This window comes from Triturus cristatus, chromosome 4_2 (genome assembly GCF_964204655.1).
Source record: "Triturus cristatus chromosome 4_2, aTriCri1.1, whole genome shotgun sequence".
NCBI classification, from domain to species: domain Eukaryota; kingdom Metazoa; phylum Chordata; class Amphibia; order Caudata; family Salamandridae; genus Triturus; species Triturus cristatus.
Window position 1 is genome coordinate 218,668,124 of NC_140586.1, and position 21,367 is coordinate 218,689,490.

The following is a 21,367-nucleotide window of genomic DNA, read 5'->3' on the forward strand; positions in this document are numbered from 1 at the left end:
AAGCATTAAACTCCATTAATCACGAAATGCCCGATACGCCGCTCACCTGAGGTGAAGCTGGTGTGCACGCTTCATACAGCAATTAACTTCTTGCATTAATGCAAACACAATACATATATTTTAAGTGTTTACATACTCACAAGATGGCGGCACTTTTTGTATGTTGCTTGACTAGGTCACGTGTACAGTGCGCTATCCGGTGTCACTGACGCGTACTGTGAACTACTGCAGCGTCTTTCTTTAGAACGGTGATGCAGTTTTTAAGTACCATTGCTGCAACCACCACAGTGCTTCTATTGAAGGTAAAATTCGTACTTTTAGTCACCATCCCTGATTTTTCCTTGTAGGGGTACCAGGCAATATTTCTAGTTCCCAGGTAACGCTATTGGGCAGTTTAATGTGCTTGACTGTTACTGTGTGTATCGTCGTCATTTCAGCGCCGGGGCTGATCATCTGTTCTCTTGAGAATTTCCATCAGTTTTTATTTCGTAAAGAATGTACCACGCTTAGTTGAAGAAAGGTTCCTTTATTCAGCCCCAGCAATAACACAGCAGAAGTGGACACATACACCTCCAACTAGCTGCGCAGTCCCTTCAAACTCCTACTCCCCGTACATTCTGTCTACGTTTCATTATTCTGTTACTGCGTTTCTGTATTCTAATTTTGCGCTTCTCCATTCTGATTCTATTGCTTACCTCACCACACAAAGCTTATCCAATTTAATAGAGGTTTAAGGTTTGCTACACAAACTACTACTATTTAAAGCCAAATCCATGCGTAATGGTGGCAACGGGGCACTCTGTGGTAGACTAACGTGAGCATCTTATGAATCTGTTTTTAGCCCAAGACCGCTTCACTGAATTACAGGTTCAATACATCTTGGAGCCATATAACGCAGCCCCAATGGCTGTGGCATAGTAAATCTCTAAAGCGGTTGGGAGGGCAAAAACATACACTCCACACAATACCACTCAGTGCCACATAATTATATGCTACATAATTACACTGCACTCAATGCAACATACACTCCAAATACCACTCAGTGCCACATAATTATATGCTACATAATTACACTGCACTCAATGCAACATACACTTCAAATAATACTACTGTGCCACATAATTACACGCCACATAATTACTCTACTGAATGCAACATACACTCCACACAATACCACTCAGTGCCACATAATTATATGCTACATAATTACGCTGCAGTTAATGCAACATACACTCCAAATAATACCACTCAGTGCCACATAATTACACGCCACATAATTACTCTACTGGATACAACATACACTCCCCATAATACCACTCAGTACCACATAATTACACACCACATAATTACACTCCACTCAATGCAACATAAATACACTCCACATAATACCACTCAGTGCCATATAATTACACGCCGCATACTTGCACTCTACTCAATGCAGCATAAATGCACTCCACATACCACACAGTGCCACATAATTATGCTACATAATTACACTGCACTTGATGCAACGTACACACCGAATACCACTCAGTGCCACATAATTCCACACCACGTAATTACTCTACTGAATCCAACATACACTCCCCATAATACCAATCAGTGCCACATAATCACACGTCACAATTATACTCTATTCAATGCAACATAAATACACTTCACATAATACCACTCGGTGCCACATAATTACACTCTACTCAATGCAACAAATGCACCCCACATACCACTCAGTACCACATAATTACAAGCCACATAATTACACTCTCCTCAATGCAACATAAATACACTCCATATAGGTCAGAACTGACGCGCTTGGTTTGGGGGGGGCCGGCAACCGCGACTGCAGTGGCACGTCCTGACGAGACCGTATGCGCGTGGCGGGTTTGGGATACCGTATTTTGAGCTGTATTATCTCAGTGCGCAGGCTCACTATGCTTGGTGCTGGGTGACGCAGCCCAGATACATGCCGCAGGTGGCGGCGGAGCACTGGTTAGCCCACCCGATACCATTGGATGGTGCGATCTTCACACCTACGACACCCAGAGAAAAGAGCCCTACAACAGTCACTTGTACGACGGATGCCTGGTGCCGGATTGGGCTTCTTATGGGCGCTCCCATGCTCTATGCGCCCACTCTACCGCTATCCGACTATGCCTCTGCTGCAGGAGACGCTGTTCCATCGGTTCCGAGACCGAGCACGCATTGGGACGTGGGGGGATCTATATGCGGGGGGCAAATTCCGGTCCGCCGAGCAGATGATGCAGGGCTTGCCGCAGACCCCACTGGATAGATTTCTTTATGTCAGGCTGAGAGAAGGTATACGTACACTCACACCAGATTTCCCGGAGAAACCGCAGACGTTAGTCCCGCTGCAGGTGATGCTTAAATGCACCTCGGCTGCACGGCTTGTCTCACTGATTTACAGAACGGTCCACATGCAAAGAGAGTATGGGGACCCGGGCTCCAGAGCGAAATAGGAACAAGAGTTGGGGATGGCAATCCCAGACGATCAGTGGGAATTTTGCTGCCAGATGGTCGTAGCCAGCAGTAGACTCCGCATGATACACTATAAATACTTACACAGACTATACTACACACCGGCGAAGTTGCACCATTTTCACTTGCGAGCCACAGATTGCTGCGACAGGTGTGGGGCGCCGGCGCGGATTTTCTGCATCTGGCTTGGGTGTGCCCGGGAGTACAGCAGTACTGGCGGCAGGTATTTGAAGCGGTATCCCGGATGACGCATACATCTGTGGAACCAGCGCCCCTGATGGCACTGTTAGGGTGTGTTAAAATGATCCAAGCAGCACACCGGAGGTATGTCGCTGTGGCGCTCTTGATGGCAAAGAGGAGGGTGGCCTGTCGGTGGGGAAGGGGGAGGGCCCCGAAGTTTAAGGATTGGATTGCGGACTTGGTGTCTTGCCAGGATCAAGCTATGCTATATTCGGAGCTTTTGCCTAGAGCCTCTAGGCCTCGCAACATATGGGCGCCGCTCACATGCTATTTACTCGAACACCCACCGGAGGGCACGGCTCCGTAGCAGACAGACATGTACACTGAGGATGGGGTGGGGGGGTAAAGACCGGGGGATAGGCTGCGCAAGTCATATCAGTGGTTAATCGCTGTAGGCTGACTGAGTGGGAGATTTCAAGACGTCAGCGTTGGGTGAAGGTCCACGGCCGACCTATCATCTGGCGGACTATGAACATGCCAGGGGGAGGAGGAATGGGGGGGGGGGAGATCACACGTGGAGATGAGCCTCTGCCGTCCCCGGTCACTTACCTTGGAGATAGGACGAATACCATGCCCACTGTCATGTTGTGATGTGTAACTGTAAACGTTGTATACATATATATATATACTGCAAATGCTACCTCAGTAATATATGCCACGATTGCTGTTGATGTTTTGGTTTGAAAATTTTATTAAAAAGAGATTTAAAAAAAAAATACACTCCATATAATACCACTCAGTGCCACATAATTACACGCCACATAACACTACTGAATGCAACATAAATACGCTCCATATAATACTACTCAGTGCCATATAATTACACTTTATTCAATGCAACATAAATACACTCCACATATTACTACTGTGGCACATAAATAGACACAACATAATTGCACTCTACTCAATGCAACATAAATACACTCCACATAAATGCACTCTATACTACATACCACCAATCAACATAAATGCACTCCACACCATGACACAATTTCACTAAGCATAATTTCACTCAACATCACAGTTCCAGGCCACGCAATTCAACTCCACACATTTCCAATACACACCGCATAATTACACACCAAACAACATATTTCAACTCCAGAACTCCACAATTCTCAACTTGCCTCCAACCCACACCATATAGTATCACCACCTGCACACCAAACATAATTCACCACCACCATTTTGCATCAGCGCACCACCTAAGCATCACGTCAGTCTGCCCTTGGAATCTGGGATCTGTTGATTCTCTCCTAGTGTCCGTCAGCTGCTCGTGTTCTAACTAAATTACTATTTATCAAACCTCCACTCCCCCGTTATTTATGTCCCGCTCCCCCATAACAAAAAAATTATAACAAACAAGCATGACAACATGCAGGAAGAATTTGTCAGCAGTGCAAGCACAAAATAAACTAGAAGACATTTTTATGTTAAAATCTTTTTTTAATCAGGTTTTTCAGCTGTATATATAATATCATCTTTGTTTTGTATAAATGTAACAAAAATGCTTAACACTTTTTATTATAACTTTTCAACATAATGCACAGCAGCCACAATGCTCTACAACATAGCCAAACGTTCTGGCTAAACACATAAGGTCCCAAAGGCGAGACCTATTGGCTATGCCAATGCTTGTTGTTCTTGTCTTGTGTGATAGTGGAGCTTTCACTCTTGCCTGTATTGTACCTGTATTATTTTTGTGAAAGATGTTTGCAGGAGGGACTTAAACTGTTATACATAATGTGCTTTTCACTGTATTTAGGTATCCTGCACTACTTTGTTGTGCCTGTTTTATTCTGAGAGTGTGTAGAACTTGTACTGACCTTCTGTATCCACAGTATTTATGAAAGCCTCCAAATGCGCTAACTGGAATATTTTTTTTAACTTCAGATGAATACCTGAAGCGACACGGAACAGACAATCTGCAAAAAAACCTCCAGTACATGCAAAGACCTAAGTTTGTGACAGACAGCACAGTCACGAAGGAGGTAGGTGTTCTTCCCATTGCTGTGCATAGATTTATTTCAATTTTCTCGTAGTTTGACATCCTAGGCTCCGAATTTCCACTCACCTGTATTGCTCCAGATATTTTACCCTCTTCCTACCAGCTGAGACGCCATTATTTAGAACGGGGTCTACTGGCCTATAGGCAGGGCCACTGCAATATGTGGCAAGGGAGCACCAAATTCTGCAGCTGGATAGACTGAATTTATGCATCAAGGAAAGCCTAATTATGCAGCATAATGTGGCACATTTTTGATAGTATTAAATCATTATTTTTAGGTCGAGGACCGTCAGGTCTGCCGAAGGCAGAACCGGAAGTCGGAGATTTAATGTTTCTGAAAGTGGCTCTTTAGCCCGCCTCTCTTTTTGCCTCTCCTCCATTGGCTGGCTTCCTAAACAGAGGCCAGGCATTGGATGAGAGAGCCGTCCCTCCAAATAGGCTCCGTCTTTTTCAGATTCGGGGGCGTGTTCCGTGCTGTTCTTTCTACTTTTTAGCCACGCCCTCTTTAGAACAGCAGGAACACGCCCCCGAATCCGAAAATGTTTTGGAGCTTCCATCCGCCATTTATTAGGTATCGTCTGGCCGTGAGGATCTTCTTGCTGTTGTGCACGAGTAAGGTAAGCCATCTTGTTTGTATTTGCGGTCAGCTCTGTCCAGACCTTTTTCCGTCCCCCCCCCCCCCCCCCCCCCCCCCGGCTCATATGCATGCGCAGATCAGAGGCTGCTGCCTTCAATCCGATGCCATTCGAACACCGCCGCCGACAAAATCCATTAGGAAGCGGCCTCATCGACCCCCCCCCCCCCCCCCCCCCCCCCACCCCCACCCCCACCCTCACCCTTCTCATAGCTGACCCCCATTTTAATCGGGGAGTGCTCCTTAAGCTAGGAAAAGTGATGGAGGGCAGCCTGCGGCAGCGCAGCAAGATGCGAAAGGGCATGGCACCCGGCGGCTAGTGAGCCAAGAGCACAGCCCTCCCACATCGCTATTGCTAGCTGCAGTCTTTAGCCCGGCCGCCAACATCCAAATCTTGGCTTCGTTGATGCAGTCAGGCTGGGTGGCAACGCACGCACAGGCTAGTCCAGCAGGTAACCCGATACATCCCGTCCTCCACAGATCCTGAGGCAGCAGGGGCGTTCAGCCACAGAACACCCATTACAGGTCCAACGCATGTCCAAGAGAGCTAAATCTATGGCCCATGTTTAGGTAGATACACAATTAAATAAATGAGTCGTGTTTACTTTGTATTTACCACTGCATCTCGTTTAAATACGTCTTCAGCCTGAACCAACACTGGGCACTCCTGACTTAAAAAATGAGGGGAGACTGCAACCGGTTGTATTTTTTTCTTTTTTTTTTAAAATTTATTTGCCTTCCGCAAAAATCTAAAGTGTTTTACCAGCACCACACAAGCGTTCCTTGCACATAAATAACTCTAGTCACCCTAGCAACTCTGTGGAAAACCTTTAGATATAATTTGCAACAACTGCGCTGTTGTCCTTTCGAAAATAAAAAAAGGTTAAGGGTGGTGCACAATGCTCGCTGCATTTTGGCACTGTAGACCTTGTTTTCAGACAGTGCTTTTCTGGTATCAAGCATCCTTAATAATGTGCCTGCTGCGCCACTTGTTTTAGTGGAAGCAACCCAAGACTACATTTCCCAGAATGCATCAAAGCTCACGATTGGATATAGCAGTATGGCTGGTGACTCACATCAGGTATTCATTGTGAGGCTGACGGAACTGATTTCTTTCGAAGCTCTGACCTTCAAAACGGAACAGCTAATTCATGGAATTGTGAAATTGACGTCAACGAAACCCTTTGTAGTTGCCAATAATTTAACCCAGGTGGCCACAGGCGGCCAGATGTAGGCCTGTGTTCCCGCTGCGTCATCACCACCGTGGGCCTCTGCCCGCGATGTTATTTATAGAGCGGCGCTGAGCATGCACAGGCCGGCTCATGAATATTAATTAATGAGACAGATTTGGACTGTGGGCGTAGTGAGTCCACTCAGGGGCCTGAGTAGCCTCGCGTAATAATGCTTCCAGAATCCCCGGATGTCCCCGCCACAGCCTTGCTCACTGCGAACTTTAGCTGTGAACAACTGCCTTTTAAAGGCCACGATTTGTTTACAAAGTGAATAATAACAAGCATTTACAATGCAATGGTCTCGGCAATATTATAGGTAGAGCTATTGGTATTGCTCATTATTTTTTTATCATTTTTGTATCCCTAAATAAATGGCGTTGTCATTTCTATTGGCATTAGCTTTTTTTTGGCATATGTGATACCTATTGCATTAGCAGAGAGAGAGTGAGGTAGTGAGAGAGAGTGAGGTATTGAAATAGAGAGTGAGGTAGTGAGAGAGAGTGAGGTAGATAGTGAGGTAGATAGAGAGTGAGGTAGTGAGATAGAGAGAGTGAGGTAGTGAGATAGAGAGAGTGAGGTAGTGAAAGAGTGAGGTAGTGAGGGAGAGGGATGTTGTGAGGTAGTGATATATAAGCATAGAGTGATGTTGTGATGTAGTGAGATAGAGAGAGAGAGGTAATGAAAGAGAGAGTAAAAGTGAGTTAGTGAGATAGAAAGAGTGAGGTAGTGAGATAGAGAGTGATTGAGGTAGTGAGTGAGAGAGAGTAAAGTTGTGAGGTTGTGAGCTAGAGAGTGAGGTAGTGATGTTTTGAGAGAGAGAAGTTGTGAGGTAGTGAGATAGAGTGGAGTAGTGAGGTAGAGAGAGTTATGTAGTGAGAGAGTGAGGTAGTGAAACAGTGATGTAGTGAGGGAGAGGGATGTTGTGAGGTAGTGAGATGTAAGCAGAGTGGTGTTGTGATGTAGTGAGATAGAGACAGTGAAAGTGAGTTAGTGAGATAGAAAGAGTGAGAGATGTAGGAGGCTCCATCCCTCTGACCGGTCCAACAGAGAACTGACTGCACAGAGGCCCCTTTCCCTACCCTGGCTCCACAAATACCCTACCCTGGCTCCACAGATGCCCCTTTCCCTACCCTGACTCCACAGAGGCCCCTTTCCTGGTTAACAGATGCCCCTTTCCATACCCTGCCTCCACAGATGCCCCTTAGCTCCACAAATTCCCCTTTCCCTACCCTGGCTCTACAGATGCCCCTTTCATTACCCTGGCCCCCCAGAGCCCCCGTTCCTGGTTCCACTGATGCCCCTTTCCATACCCTGACTCCACAGATGCCCCTTAGCTCCACAGATGCCCCTTAGCTCCACAGATGCCCCTTTCCCTACCCTAGCTCCACAAATGCCCCTTTTCCTACCCCCACAAATGCCCCTTTCCCTACCCTGGCTCCACAGATGCCCCTTTCCCTACCCTGTCTTCACAGATACCACTTTTTCCCTGTCCTGGCTCCACAGATGCTTTTTCGTTCCTGCATGGACCGCTTTGCCTGTCCCTCACTCTCTATCTACCTCACTCTCTATCTCACTACCTCACTCTCTATCTACCTCACTCTCTCTCACTACCTCACTCTCTATTTCAATACCTCACTCACTCTCTCTATCTCACTACCTCACTCTCTCTCTGCTAATGCAATAGGTATCACATATGCAAAAAAAAAGCTAATGACAATGCCATTTATTTAGGGATACAAAAATGATAAAAAAAATGAGCAATATCAATAGCTCTACCTATAATATTGCCGAGACCATTGCATTGTAAATGCTTGTTTAATTTTTACACATGGTAATACTGTCTGGGCAAAAATTTCACCTCTTCTAGTACCAGTTTAACAACCAAATTCATTAAAAAGCTTCTGACAGATGCCCAGTTAACCTTTGAGAAGGGTCTTCCAATGCATGCAAACTCATAATGCCACGTTTTGAGTAACTTTTGATCCGTTTGACCTAGATGCAATGTTTTTTGTTAAAATCCCAACAATATACACTAGCGTGATGGATTACGTGGCAAGTGCTTGATTATGCGAGAAAAGCCACTGAATCTCATAAATCCATTGGCCCTGCCTATAGGGCAATCAGATATAAATGTAGGGGAAGACCCAATAAACCCTTGAGGGCTTGGGCAAACAAATTGGAAAGGTCAGAGTGCCAACAAGGGATTTTGTTTCAGAAAAACTATCTAGTTATATAATTCAAAGAAAATTAATTAACAGGTGTATTTCAAAGTTAACACCAATCTACGATATCAATCGTCTCATTCAATCATATAATGTAAAGAGCAAAACACACGGGAAGTCTTTTTTGTGAGATAAACACAAAATGTTTTTATGTATAAATCAAGTTAAAAGGAGTACATGAAAACCATTGGTTGAGCAATAGGTCATGAAAAGAGGGTCAAATCATATCCACATTTCATGAAAAAAACATCTATTCCAATACATTTAAACAGAGATATATCTCATTCTTGAGAAGATAATCAACTGTGTATAACCAATATTGTGAAAATAGATGACGGAGTCGACGTTTCGGTCTTGGGTGGCATCAATCCGTCAGACCATCTTCAGGACAGTAATTATTGCACATAAAAGACCCCTATGTAAACAGAATACAATCAGTTACAATAATGTCAACATAATTGTGCTTTCTACATTTAATATACATCTAAACTAAACAACCCGTGTGAAAGGAATGGTCCTATTGTTTTTTCTTTTTAATCTTTTAGCCCTGTATTACAGATACTTGTCTACAGGCTACTTATCATTTATTACAGAAGAGACCAATATTTACAAAATAAAACAAACATTTGGTATAACAGTAAGACAGACATGCTTACTTCAACAGTTATAGATCTCGCACTGTACTTTTTATGCGATACTTATTCTAGTATGGTACGTGCGTTTCTTGCTGTTGCTGCAATCAAAACAAATACACAGCAAGTGGCAAAGTTAGTCCCTTATCTCTCATTGGTAGTTGATAACTTTCTAAAGGGATTACCCATAATTCAAGTAATGCCTACCAGATTCTCTTTGAATTTTCTGACAGCAAAACCATATAGAGGGGAGAATCCTTCCTCATTTGTTTTCAAAGACTGCATAACAAAGCAGAGATACAAAAACATTGATATGTGGCTTATGAATGGTATAGTCCTATCACGTTTCAGTAGTTAAAATTACTACTGGTGATGACTTGAATTGTGTTGTCGTTTGTGATCAATTGGTGCCAGCACAAACTATCATTCTAACGAGGCTAAGCAAGGGCCACATCTCCTTTGGACCTGTTGTGGGACTCATGCCGTATTAATGGCCGTACAACTGATGCATCGCTAGAATGCTTCTAGTCACTTGATGTAATTCATGCCAAAACACAACCTTAGTTGTTTTTTAATATTTTAAAGGGCTCAGGGTAAAACCAATTTCATGCAGGATCTTAAATGTAATGTTTCTGTGGAGAACACAAACCCGTTTTAAATGGAAGCGTCGCGTTCTCAAAGGGCTGACACAGATGGCGGCCATCTTTGAATGTTTAACTACAGTTAAATCATCTAATTTGGAGCATGGTGAACTCCTATTGCATGTATAAAAAATAATCTGCCCAACAAAATTTCATGGGAATTCAGTCTTTAACAGGTCTATGGCAAAAGATATATCCAATATTTGTTAAAATCGGTGTCCCGAAGAACACGCGGATTGCTCGTAATGGAAAGAACTGTACTAACGACTTTTCCTACTTACATGTCTTGTTCCGAAATGGAAGCGCACAGGTATATTCGGGAAAAAACAGCCTAACATGACTGAAGATCGTTTGACGTTTTTAAAGCCTAAAGGCAAGGGGGCGGAGGCTTTCCTAATTGAGACCGGAAGCACATCGGGTTAGAAACTCGGTGTAACTTGGCGGCCATCTTTGACTGCTTTGTTTCGTGTGATTACTGATGCGTTCAATCGAAGTGTAGATCACACGGGGGACTTATTGAAATACTTCCTAACATGACTGAAGGTCGTCAAGCGTTTTTGAAGGCCAAAGGGAGACCGAAAACACATCGTATAACCATTCGATGTGACAAAGCGGACAGAACTATTGCCTCACTTCGTTTGGTTAATAGTACGTGCGGTCAGGGTGTTAATTACAGGAGGGTCTCGTTAAAATATTTTATAACTCCCAGTTTGTTTAGTTTCATCTCAAAAGATATTCAAAAGTTAAATAATGAAGTTCTGGATGTTTGAAATACAAAATATACAATAGCGAACAAGATGTTGTTTCATTTGTTGGTGTTTACTTTTTAGACGATTTTTTAGTTGATCCATAATGACTCTTGGATTTTCAACCATGTCAATGTTACAGTTTGCATAGCAAAAAGTCATATCTTTTGTATTCGTGGATAACCGTATACCAACATCGAATTTGCAGTAAGGTTAACAATACAATTTTACAAACAATGATAATCCTATCTTTCATGTACATTACCCACAATGGCATGTTGGGCATAATCATGGCCAAATCTTTAGTACATGGAGATCAAGATATAAACTTCAACCATACATACAAGTTATACATATAATGAAGGTAATACTTTTTTGTTTACATGAACCACCATCTGCCGATCCAATGTCTATAATCAAGTGTTACAAATAGTGCTGGTCAGACAATGTTAATCTCAGCAAGTGTAGTGCAATTTCAGATAAGATGATGATCAGATATTAAGGAATATATCCGCATCTATTGACATTGGACCTTCCATCATAGAAAGACATGATGTAAACATGCACATAGTTAATCTTATGTCAAGCATGCTAGAGTATGCCATTCTGTGGCAGAGTTCAGGCCCTGCCTAATGTTGTCAGTGCGACAAATCCAGCGATTTTCTTTAATTGTGAGTGTGCGATCGACATTGGACTGTCTGATATTAGGTCTAACTACTTCGACAACCCACCATAGCATGTCTTTATCAGTGTGTTTTGTTCTGATGTAATGATCTACAAGTGGTGCATTTTCAACCTTACATCTGATTCTTGACTGGTGTTGTAAGATACGTTGTTTGACCATTTGTGTAGTTTTACCTATATATTTCAAGCCACACGGGCATTGAGTACAGTAGACGACATTTCTGATGTTACAATTTGAGAAAGATTTCATTACGAAATTCTCTCCCTTCAGTTCGAAAGATTTCATGTTAGCGGTACTTGAACATGCTGTGCAACTACTGCATTTATAATGACCAATCACAGGTATGAGCTGTCTCATATTGTCAATTATATTGTGGTCTGGCATTTTGTAGGCATGAACTAACCGATCTTTTAAGTTCGTGCCTCTTTTGAAAGAAAACAATGGTTCTTTGACTAATTCTGGGAGTGAGGCCAAAAGTGTCCAATGTTTTTTTATGATTTTTTTTTATCCTGTTGGTAGCTGTCCCAAAGGTTGATACACAAACTAACTCTGGTTCGTTAGTTTTGTGTTTTACTTCTAGCAGAGCATCACGGTCGTTGTACCATGCCCTTTTGAGTGACTTTTTGAGTAGTTTGTTAGGGTAACCACGTGAATGTAATTTTTCTTTTAGTTTTCTGGCTTCTAAGAAATAGTCTTCCCTTCTGGAACAGTTCCGCCGAAGACGGAGAAATTGTCCGTAAGGGAGTCCATCTTTGAGTGACTGTGGATGGTGGCTTTCGTATTTCAGAAGAGTGTTTCGTGCTGAAGGTTTAGAAAATAAAGTAGTGTATAGTGTTTTCTCTATACCTACTCTTATTGAAATGTCAAAATTCATCTGTTGATTATCGGAATCAAGTGTAATTTTCAAATTGGGATTCCTCGAGTTAATCCAGTTTTGGAATTCAGTAAGAAGTTCCTGGGTCCCCTTCCAAATAAGGAATACGTCGTTTATGTATCTTAGCCAACATGTAATGTTGGCTGTGAATGGATTAGTTGTATTATAGACATATTTCATCTCAAAAACAGATACATAGATGTTCGCAATATCTGGGGCATAAGCTGCCCCCATTGCGACTCCCTTCAGTTGTTGGAAAAAGGTTTTCTCATAGAGGAAAAAATTCTCACAGAGCGAGATCCTTATACATTCAATAATAAATTCCGTTGGGACCGCATGTGGTCTAGGTCTATTATTGAGTAGATTTTCTACAATCTCTAGTACTTCTGTTTGTGGAATGTTCGTGTATAAACTCTCTGTCCATAGAGACCAGGAGTTCACAGGAAGGATCAAAAGGGTGGTTTTCAACCACATTGATGACTGCTGTAGTATCCCTAATATAGGTGGTAGTCTCAGCAGCAAAAGGACGGATGAAAAAATCAGCATACTGGGCTAAGGGTTTAAGAATTGAATTACAGCCAGACACAATTGGTCTACCAGGAGGTGTATTGGCATTTTTATGTATTTTCGGTAGGATATATATTACCGGTACCGTTGGTGATTTATTAATTAGAAAGGCTGCCTCCTTGGGACTGAGCCACCCACCGTCCAGGCCCATTTTGCTGAGTTCAATGATAGACTTCTCTAAACGTGTAGTTGGATTGCTGAGTAGTTTCTTGTAATGTGATTCTACTGATAGTTGTTTTGTCATTTCGATATTGTAGGCTTCAAGATCCCACAAAACAATCCCCCCACCCTTATCGGCTGGCTTTATGATCGTATCTGGTAAGGACTGAAGGTTTCTTAGGGCTACATGTTCATCATGTGTGAGGTTATGTTTTACATGAGCCGGAGTTTTAAAGAAGTTGTCTATTTCTGTCAGAATGGCATTTTCAAAGGTGACAACTTCCTTCGCTACCATTGTATTTATTGGAAAAAAGGTCGATTGATTGTGCAGACCTGTAGTGTCAGTGTCTTGTGATAAGGTTTTATTGGCAAAAACGTTTTTGAGTCTTACGGAGCGAAAGAATTTTCATGTACTCCTTTTAACTTGATTTATACTTAAAAACATTTTGTGTTTATCTCACAAAAAAGACTTCCCGTGTGTTTTGCTCTTTACATTATATGATTGAATGAGACGATTGATATCGTAGATTGGTGTTAACTTTGAAATACACCTGTTAATTAATTTTCTTTGAATTATATAACTAGATAGTTTTTCTGAAACAAAATCCCCTGATGGCACTCTGACCTTTCCTATAGGGCAATCAGGCAGTGGTCTGACAGATCAGTGTGTGGGCTGTATTTTTGGCTGTTTGCGAACCAGTTTTATAGTCTGGTGGACCAACTTTTACTGTTGATTTCCTGATATTACCTCAGTCCTTGCCTACAGCAAGCAGAAATGCATAGCCTCCCATACCTTGCTCAACAAATGTCCTGAAATTGAAGTCAGATGTGCCTTCTGCGGGGTAGTTGGTCACTTTGCAAAAGTGTGTAGGAGGAAGAATAAGAAAGTTAAACTGTGACATATGTTGCTGATAAAACAGAATCTGAACTTTCAGACAGTAATGAAATGAGTGGCTTTTATATAGCGCATGGCTACCCGGAGGCCTCCCAGCGCTGCAGCGGATGCTAGAGGGGGAGGGGGGGATGCTTTATGGGAATAGCCAAGTTCTTAGTTGTCTCTGAAATGCAAGATGGTTAGCTTCCTTACGGATGGGGAGCGGTAGGGAGTTCCAGAGCTTGGCAGCATTATATGAGAAAAGACTGCCACCTGTTCTGGTCTTTTTGATTCTGGGCACTTTAGCCAGGTGGAGCTCGTCCAAGCAAAGTCTTCTGGTAGCCTTGAAAGGTCTAATAAGGGTTTTAGTGATGGGTGGCCCTTTTCCTTCCAGGGTCTTGTGTGCAATACAGAGAGCTTTAAAATGTATTCTCTCCTGTACCGGAAGCCAGTGAAGGGAGCGTAGGGCGGGCTTTGCCGAGCAGCGGTTGTTCGTGCCCGTGAGCAGTCTTGCTGCCGAATTTTGCACGGTCTGCAGTTTAGCAATCACTGAGTTTGGGGCACCTAAGTAGAGAGCGTTACCATAGTCCAACCTAGAGAGGATTAGGGCCTGGATCAGTAACTTTTTTGAGTGACAAGGTAGTAGGGTAGTATTTTGCGGGTCATTCTGAGCAGACCGTAGCGCGCGGCAGCAGTCTTCCTCGCTTGGGCTCTAAAGGTGAGATCTTAGTCTAACCAAATACCCAAGCTTTTTATCTCGGGTTTTTGGGATTGGTGCCGAGCCCATGCAGGCCAGCCACATGGTGCTAGAGTTAAAATGTGACTGGTTGCCCAGCAGCATAAGCTCTGTTTTATCACCGTTGAGCTTTAGGTGAGATGAGCTCATCCAGGTAGCAACTTCCTTGAGACCGGAACGAAGATCAGTGGGCGACTGTTCAGCCTGGTTCAGCGCTACGACTACCTGAGTATCGTCAGCATATATGACTATGTGGATTCCAAAGGGGGATACATTATCCGCTAGAGGGGCCATGTAAACATTAAAAAGAGTGGGGCTCAGGGACTAGCCCTGGGGAACTCCACACTGCAGTGGGAAGGGTTTGGATAGGATGTCACCTTCAAATACCTAGAAGTATCTTTCTTCCAGGAATGATTGTAGCCATGATAGGGCCGTGCCTGTCACTCCCACCTTTTTGAGACGGTGAACCAGGGTGCGGTGGTTCACCGTGTCGAAGGCTGCGCTTAGGTCAAGGAGGATTATGGCAGAGAATCCTCCAGACCTTGCTAATAAGTACTTGCAATATAGAACTGAAGTGTATGAACTTGGAGAAAATACTGGGAAGGTTTTGGCGAAACTACTATAACAGAGGGAAGTTTCGAACAGAATTTGCAGAATTAAGGACCAGCTTGGTTTGATTCAGGACCCTCCAACAGGAGTCCTGAGTCCTGAATATATTTCAGAACTTTTACCGTCAACTGTATACTGAGGAAGTAGCTTCCTGTGGAGAGGAATCTCCAGGGGAGTTTTTTAAAGACCTCCAAACAACGGAGGTTACATCTGATCAAAATAAGATTCTCGCAGACCCGATTAGATGGGAAGAGATTGAAAGTGCTATAACTTCTTTAGCTTTTGGTAAGGCTGTGGGCCCAGATGGCATTCCTTTTGACATTTCGTCAACTACTGCGGCCAGATATCACATCTTTAGTTCGGTTAGCTCAAAGGGGCTGTATCCCTGATTCCTGGCGCAAGACTACTATAGTAGTATTTAAAAAGCAAGATAAACCTGAACTCAATCCATCTTCATATAGACCTATCCCACTTATTAATTCAGACAGTAAGATTTATTCCAAAATATTAGCGTCCAGGTTAGGAAAGATCATCAATCCTTTGGTCTCTAATTGCCAGCATGGGTTTATCCCTGGTAGGGAAACCACTGATAGTGTTAGACACATTATTGCCCTTCTCAATTGGGCTCATGCCACGGAATCACCGCTGGGGGTAATCCTGTTGGACGCTGAGAAAGCGTTTGACAGGGTCTCCTGGCGGTTTCTGTGGTCTGCCCTACGATTGAAGGGGATGGGTACTGAATTTATTCTTGCTAATCGGGCACTGTATCAACTGCCGGAGGCCGGGATCCGCATATCGGGACAGGAATCTAAACTAGTCAGCATAAGTAGAGGCACTAGGCAGGGGTGCCCATGTTCTCCCCTTCTTTTCGCGATATACATTGACCCTTTTCTCAATAAATTAGAACAAAGTAGGAATATCAAACCAGTGAAGGTCAATGACACTGAACTTAAGATATTGGCGTACACTGATGATATTGCGATACTTACTAGTGATATCATCCTGGCTTATCCAGCAGTGAAGGATTTGGCTGAACGATTTGAGATCTCCTCAGGGTACAAATTAAATATTGATAAGACTCCGATTCTTTATTCTGGCACTGAGTCCCCTGTAGACTTACCAATCGTTCCTGAAGCAACATACTTGGGGGTTAAGATTACAGCAGTGGTTGATCGAATTCGGGAAATAAATATTGTACCAATGATTGATACGGTTAATAAGACACTGGAGAGGTTAGACCATCTACATCTATCCATGTATGGACAAAGTAATGTTATCAAAATGGTGGTGTTTCCAAACTTTTTGTACCTATTTAGGACTATTCCTCTAGAATTTCCTGCAATTTGCTTCGCAAAGATAGAAAGAATGTGTTCTAGATTTCTTTGGGGATACCATAGATCAAGGAGGGCGGCTAAGTGGCTGACTCTTTCAAGACTCCTGGGGGGGATGGGCAATCCCCAACTTTTTGCTGTATTATTGGGCATCCATGCTGCAACATATGAGGATAATCTTAGTGGGGGATAAAGCCGAAAGCTCGGAGGCAGTTAGACCAACCATATATGAAATAGGGCTGGGGGATGAAGCAAAGCAATGCTTGGTTAAGATACTAGAACCTAGTTACTATAACAAGCATTTACAATGCAATGGTCTCGGCAATATTATAGGTAGAGCTATTGGTATTGCTCATTATTTTTTTAATCATTTTTGTATCCCTAAATAAATGGCATTGTCATTTCTATGGGCATTAGATTTTTTTTGCATATGTGATACCTATTGCATTAGCAGAGAGAGAGTGAGGTAGTGAGATAGAGTGAGGTATTGAAATAGAGAGTGAGGTAGTGAGAGAGAGTGAGGTAGATAGAGAGAGTGAGGTAGTGAGGGAGAGGGATGTTGTGAGGTAGTGATATATAAGCATAGAGTGATGTTGTGATGTAGTGAGAGAGAGAGAGGTAGTGAAAGAGAGAGTGAAAGTGAGTTAGTGAGATAGAAAGAGTGAGGTAGTGAGATAGAGAGTGATTGAGGTAGTGAGTGAGAGAGTGAAGTTGTGAGGTTGTGAGCTAGAGAGTGAGGTAGTGATGTTTTGAGAGAGAGAAGTTGTGAGATAGGGAGGTAGTGAGATAGAGTGGAGTAGTGAGGTAGAGAGAGTTATGTAGTGAGAGAGAGTGAGGTAGTGAAACAGTGATATAGTGAGGGAGAGGGGTGTTGTGAGGTAGTGAGATATAGGAAACATTACAACACCCTAAAGACCAAGAGATGTAAACATTAGGAAGACGTTAAGGGATGTGGCGTTATGGCCAGTGCCGTCGAATTTGAAACTGAGGAACCGGTTTCGAATCTCGGCGTCTGCTCAACCACTTGTGTTTCGAGACAAATTACTTAATCTCCTCGTGGCTACAAAAACGAATAAACCATGTGTAATGGAACTGGTGAACAGTATTGCCCTCCAATAGCTCCGGTCGACGTAGCGCTACATAAAACTGCAAAAAATTTACAAAATTCTGGCGAAAGGGCAACAGACCCCCAAACACTAGACTTTTTCACCTGGATTTAAAAAAAAGTTTTACTGCCTGCAGCACACACCTCAACACATTTTAACTCAATTTCAAATGTGATTTCTAAGCCTTTTTATCTCAGAAGTATGTAAAACTCTGTGATGGCGAATTAGAATTTTCGAAAACATTATGAAATCTGAAATATAATATGACGTGTGCCCACAAACTTTTTTAATTCGATTACACTGACGGTGGGCTTCCGAATAGTAAATTGCTAGGATATTGGGGACTGCTTGGGTGCCAAGGACTGTTTCTGCTGTTTTTTGGGGCGGGGTGAGTATTGGGGCTATATTCACTAACTCAGATTTATTATGACGGCAGTAAATACACCCGGCTGTGAATATTAACCATTGATGGGGTGGCAGGCTGAAATTCATGTTGTCGGGTGTGATTTATATTTGCATAATGGCATGTTCACATTGTGCATGGTGTTACTGTCCTGCTTCCCATCCCCAGAAACGCACACACCTGCAGTGGCGTGATGCAGGGTCCTTGCCTAGTTCCAACCAAGGCTTCAGGAGTGGATGGGAGGGTGGCCTCACACAAGGGAGGCGCAGGCTCGCCTGGGAGAGAGGGGTTAATGCCCCGCCCGTGCCTTCAGTGCGACGCTGTGCTGACGGCGCGGGCTCTGAAGTCCAGGGCGCTCCCAGCTGTAAAAGGGAGTCTGCAGGGGGGGGGGGCGCAGAGCTGAGGGCGCTCCTGGAGCAGAGAGCCAGTTCTGTAGTGGCCTTCCGTGGGGCTGTGGTGTGCCCCCATCCCTCGATCTGACCGGTTCCTTGTTTGCGCGAAGGCACCTTCGGGCCGTGTCCCTGCACTGCATGCGGTGTGAGTGCACAGCTGTACATGAACCTCCAGTGTAAAGGGGGTTCTTTCCACCCAGACCTACGGCTCTAACAGCCCCCACCAATAAACACTCAATACGTGGCTGTGTTCGATGATAGTAATCGTTTGTAGACTGGCAAGCTGCGGACCGACCTCTCACCCCAAAAAGATACGCACAACCCCAATAATCATTTTTGTGGAAAGTATGGGTCATAGTCATTTACAGTAACATTTGTCAACTTTCAAAGCCACTATATGGGACACAACCGGGAGCACACGGGGCTCCCGGTTGTGCACGATCCCAGAGCTGTTTGCTGCTGGTGCCGCGGTGCGGACGGCACTGGAAGGTAGCGGCCGGGGTGAGGGTGGAGCGCAGCCACCGGGATCCTCGGGAGGAGGCTGTCGATCTGTGATACGCACAGGGCAGCCGGGCATAGAGCAGGCTGCACCTGGGAGCTGTGCACAGGATTCCCGAGCCCGGCGCCGCCTGCAACGCCCTCGGAGCTTCGAGTGATTGATAAAAAATGGCGGATGGAAGCTTCGAAACTTTTTCAGAATCGAGGGCGTGTTCCTGCTGTTCGAAAATGGGCGTGGCTAAAAAGTGGAAAGAACAGCACGGAACACGCCCCCGAATCTGAAAAAGACGGAGCCTATTTGGAGGGACGGCTCTCTCCTCCAATGGCTGGCCTCCGTTTAGGAAGCCAGCCAATGGAGGAGAGGCAAAAAGAGAGGCGGGCTAAATAGCCACTCTCAGAAACATTAAATCTCCGGACTTCCGGTTCTGCCTTCGGCAGACCAGATGGTCCCTCGCCTAAAAAGGAACCAATGAAAACGATGGGTGTGCACAAAGGAGACACCGCATGTCTCAAAAACAGCGCACTGCCTAGGCTCGACCGAAAAAGGAAACTAAATGCTTCCACCGTGTGGAACTGAGCGCAAGTCATAGCAGTGATTTAAGCAAGCACGGTAGTTTTAATCAATTAAAATGATATCTGAACAGCATGTTGGCCACAAAGTAGTGATGAACTACAACTGTGTAGTCCTCGTGGAGTGAGGCCTTTAATATACCCTCGCAAGAGTCTGCAAAGTTTAAGGAACGTTACAGAAATTCAGTCTTTTAGGGGAGTTCCGAGGTGGTCTGATATTTACCCGCAATTGTGCTGTGAAGATAGTCTCTCTCTAGAACGAACTGCGCATCCTTCGGACATCGGAATGCTGTTAAACACAGAAATAAAGATTAGTGCAAAACCAACAATCAACGTGAATTTCGTTCTGCTAAAGGAAGTAGCAACAGCAGATGGAAGTATCTAGGAAAAAATGTCGTTCGAGTGAGGCTGCGATACTTTATGAATTATTAACGCCCAATACTAGCAACGATGAAATTACCTACGAGTATTACTTAGTGCACATACCTCCACGATTAGACACATTCCCTCCAAACCGAACAAGAAACTTCTTAATTATAAGTTATTTAGTATGAAAACTACTCAGGCGTGGAGAAGGCCCGTTATTTAGTCGCTACCACCGAATTACCATAAACACGAAGCTCGTTTAGAGGATATGCCGAGGCGCTAAAAAGCCAATTATAAATTGTGTTGCTACACACAGTTTATATGAAAAACATGCCAATCCTGGGACTGGCCTCAAAATTCATCAAATGTCTATTCTCGATGAAGGAGCTACATAGAGACGCTAAACCCTGCCCCCACCACTGTTTGTTTCAAGGGGAAATTACGACAGTACAGCTAATTTCTTCGCTGAAGTATTCAGTGTGCAGACTGACGGCGTGCTCAGAAAATACGGAATAGAAAAGCCACTGCCGTTGACACCAAAATATTCACTCAGTATGCATTGCTCACGTGACATGCCCTAGAAAGACCGACTTAACCACCAATCATAATTACGACACGCTCGGTATGATGGGTTACCTGGACCGGAGGGGGGGGCGGGGGGCACAAAGTGATCAGCATTACGATTTATCACCATTTGGTTGTCTGTCCCGAAAGATGTTTAAGCCCTCATTTCACTTTGTCCACACGTGATGTACCACCCTTCACTGCCCCGGGTCACAGGCCACGTTTTGGCATCAGTGGACAAGCTTTGCTTTAGGGCCGGCAATCCACTCACCCACACAATAAAGAGCTAGGAAATACCTGAATTTCAGCTTTCACTGATCTTGGGTTCCACTTCGTCCGAAAGTCTACCCCTGTAGGAGACAAAAAGCCGCCATTAAATCCGTCTTAAACAGAGACGAGCAACACAAGTCAGTTTTAAGCGTAAGGTTTTATCATTTGGTTGCGGTCCCGAATCAACGTGAATTTCGTGGCAGAAAGTGTCCAATGTTTGAAAACAAGCGTTCTGCTAAAGGGAAGTAGCAACAGCAGATTGAAGTGCAGAGGAAAAAAGGTCGTTTAAGTGAGGCTGCAGAGCTGCGATACTTAATGAATTATTAACGCCCAGTACAGTACATACCTCCACAATCAGACACCTGACTTCTAAACTACCACGAATTACTAAAAACAAAGCTCGATTAAACGATATTCCGAGGCGCTAAAGAGCCAATTATAAATTGTGTTGCTACACACAGTACGAAGAACATGACCATTCTGGGGCTGGCATCCAAATTCTTCAAGTGTCT

General features: G+C 43.9%; 1 protein-coding gene, 1 long non-coding RNA gene and 1 other non-coding gene across 3 annotated transcripts in view; 1 reads left to right on the forward strand and 2 right to left on the reverse strand.

The window, feature by feature from the left end:
* Positions 1-21,367, forward strand: part of RPS19BP1 (ribosomal protein S19 binding protein 1) — a 62,224-nt gene that overhangs the window by 25,969 nt on the left and 14,888 nt on the right. Inside the window, exon 3 of the mRNA XM_085601268.1 lies at positions 4,630-4,727. Coding sequence (XP_085457394.1) covers positions 4,630-4,727 — 98 coding nt within the window. The remainder of the gene's footprint in view (positions 1-4,629; positions 4,728-21,367) is intronic.
* LOC146833437 (uncharacterized) lies at positions 9,017-20,947 on the reverse strand. Its single transcript, XR_014960239.1, has 3 exons — positions 20,883-20,947; positions 19,879-19,944; positions 9,017-9,247 (listed from the first exon to the last, which is right to left on the reverse strand). It is a non-coding gene; the product is annotated as an uncharacterized LOC146833437 (long non-coding RNA).
* LOC146833438 (small nucleolar RNA SNORD2) lies at positions 20,687-20,758 on the reverse strand. Its single transcript, XR_014960873.1, has one exon. It is a non-coding gene; the product is annotated as a small nucleolar RNA SNORD2 (small nucleolar RNA).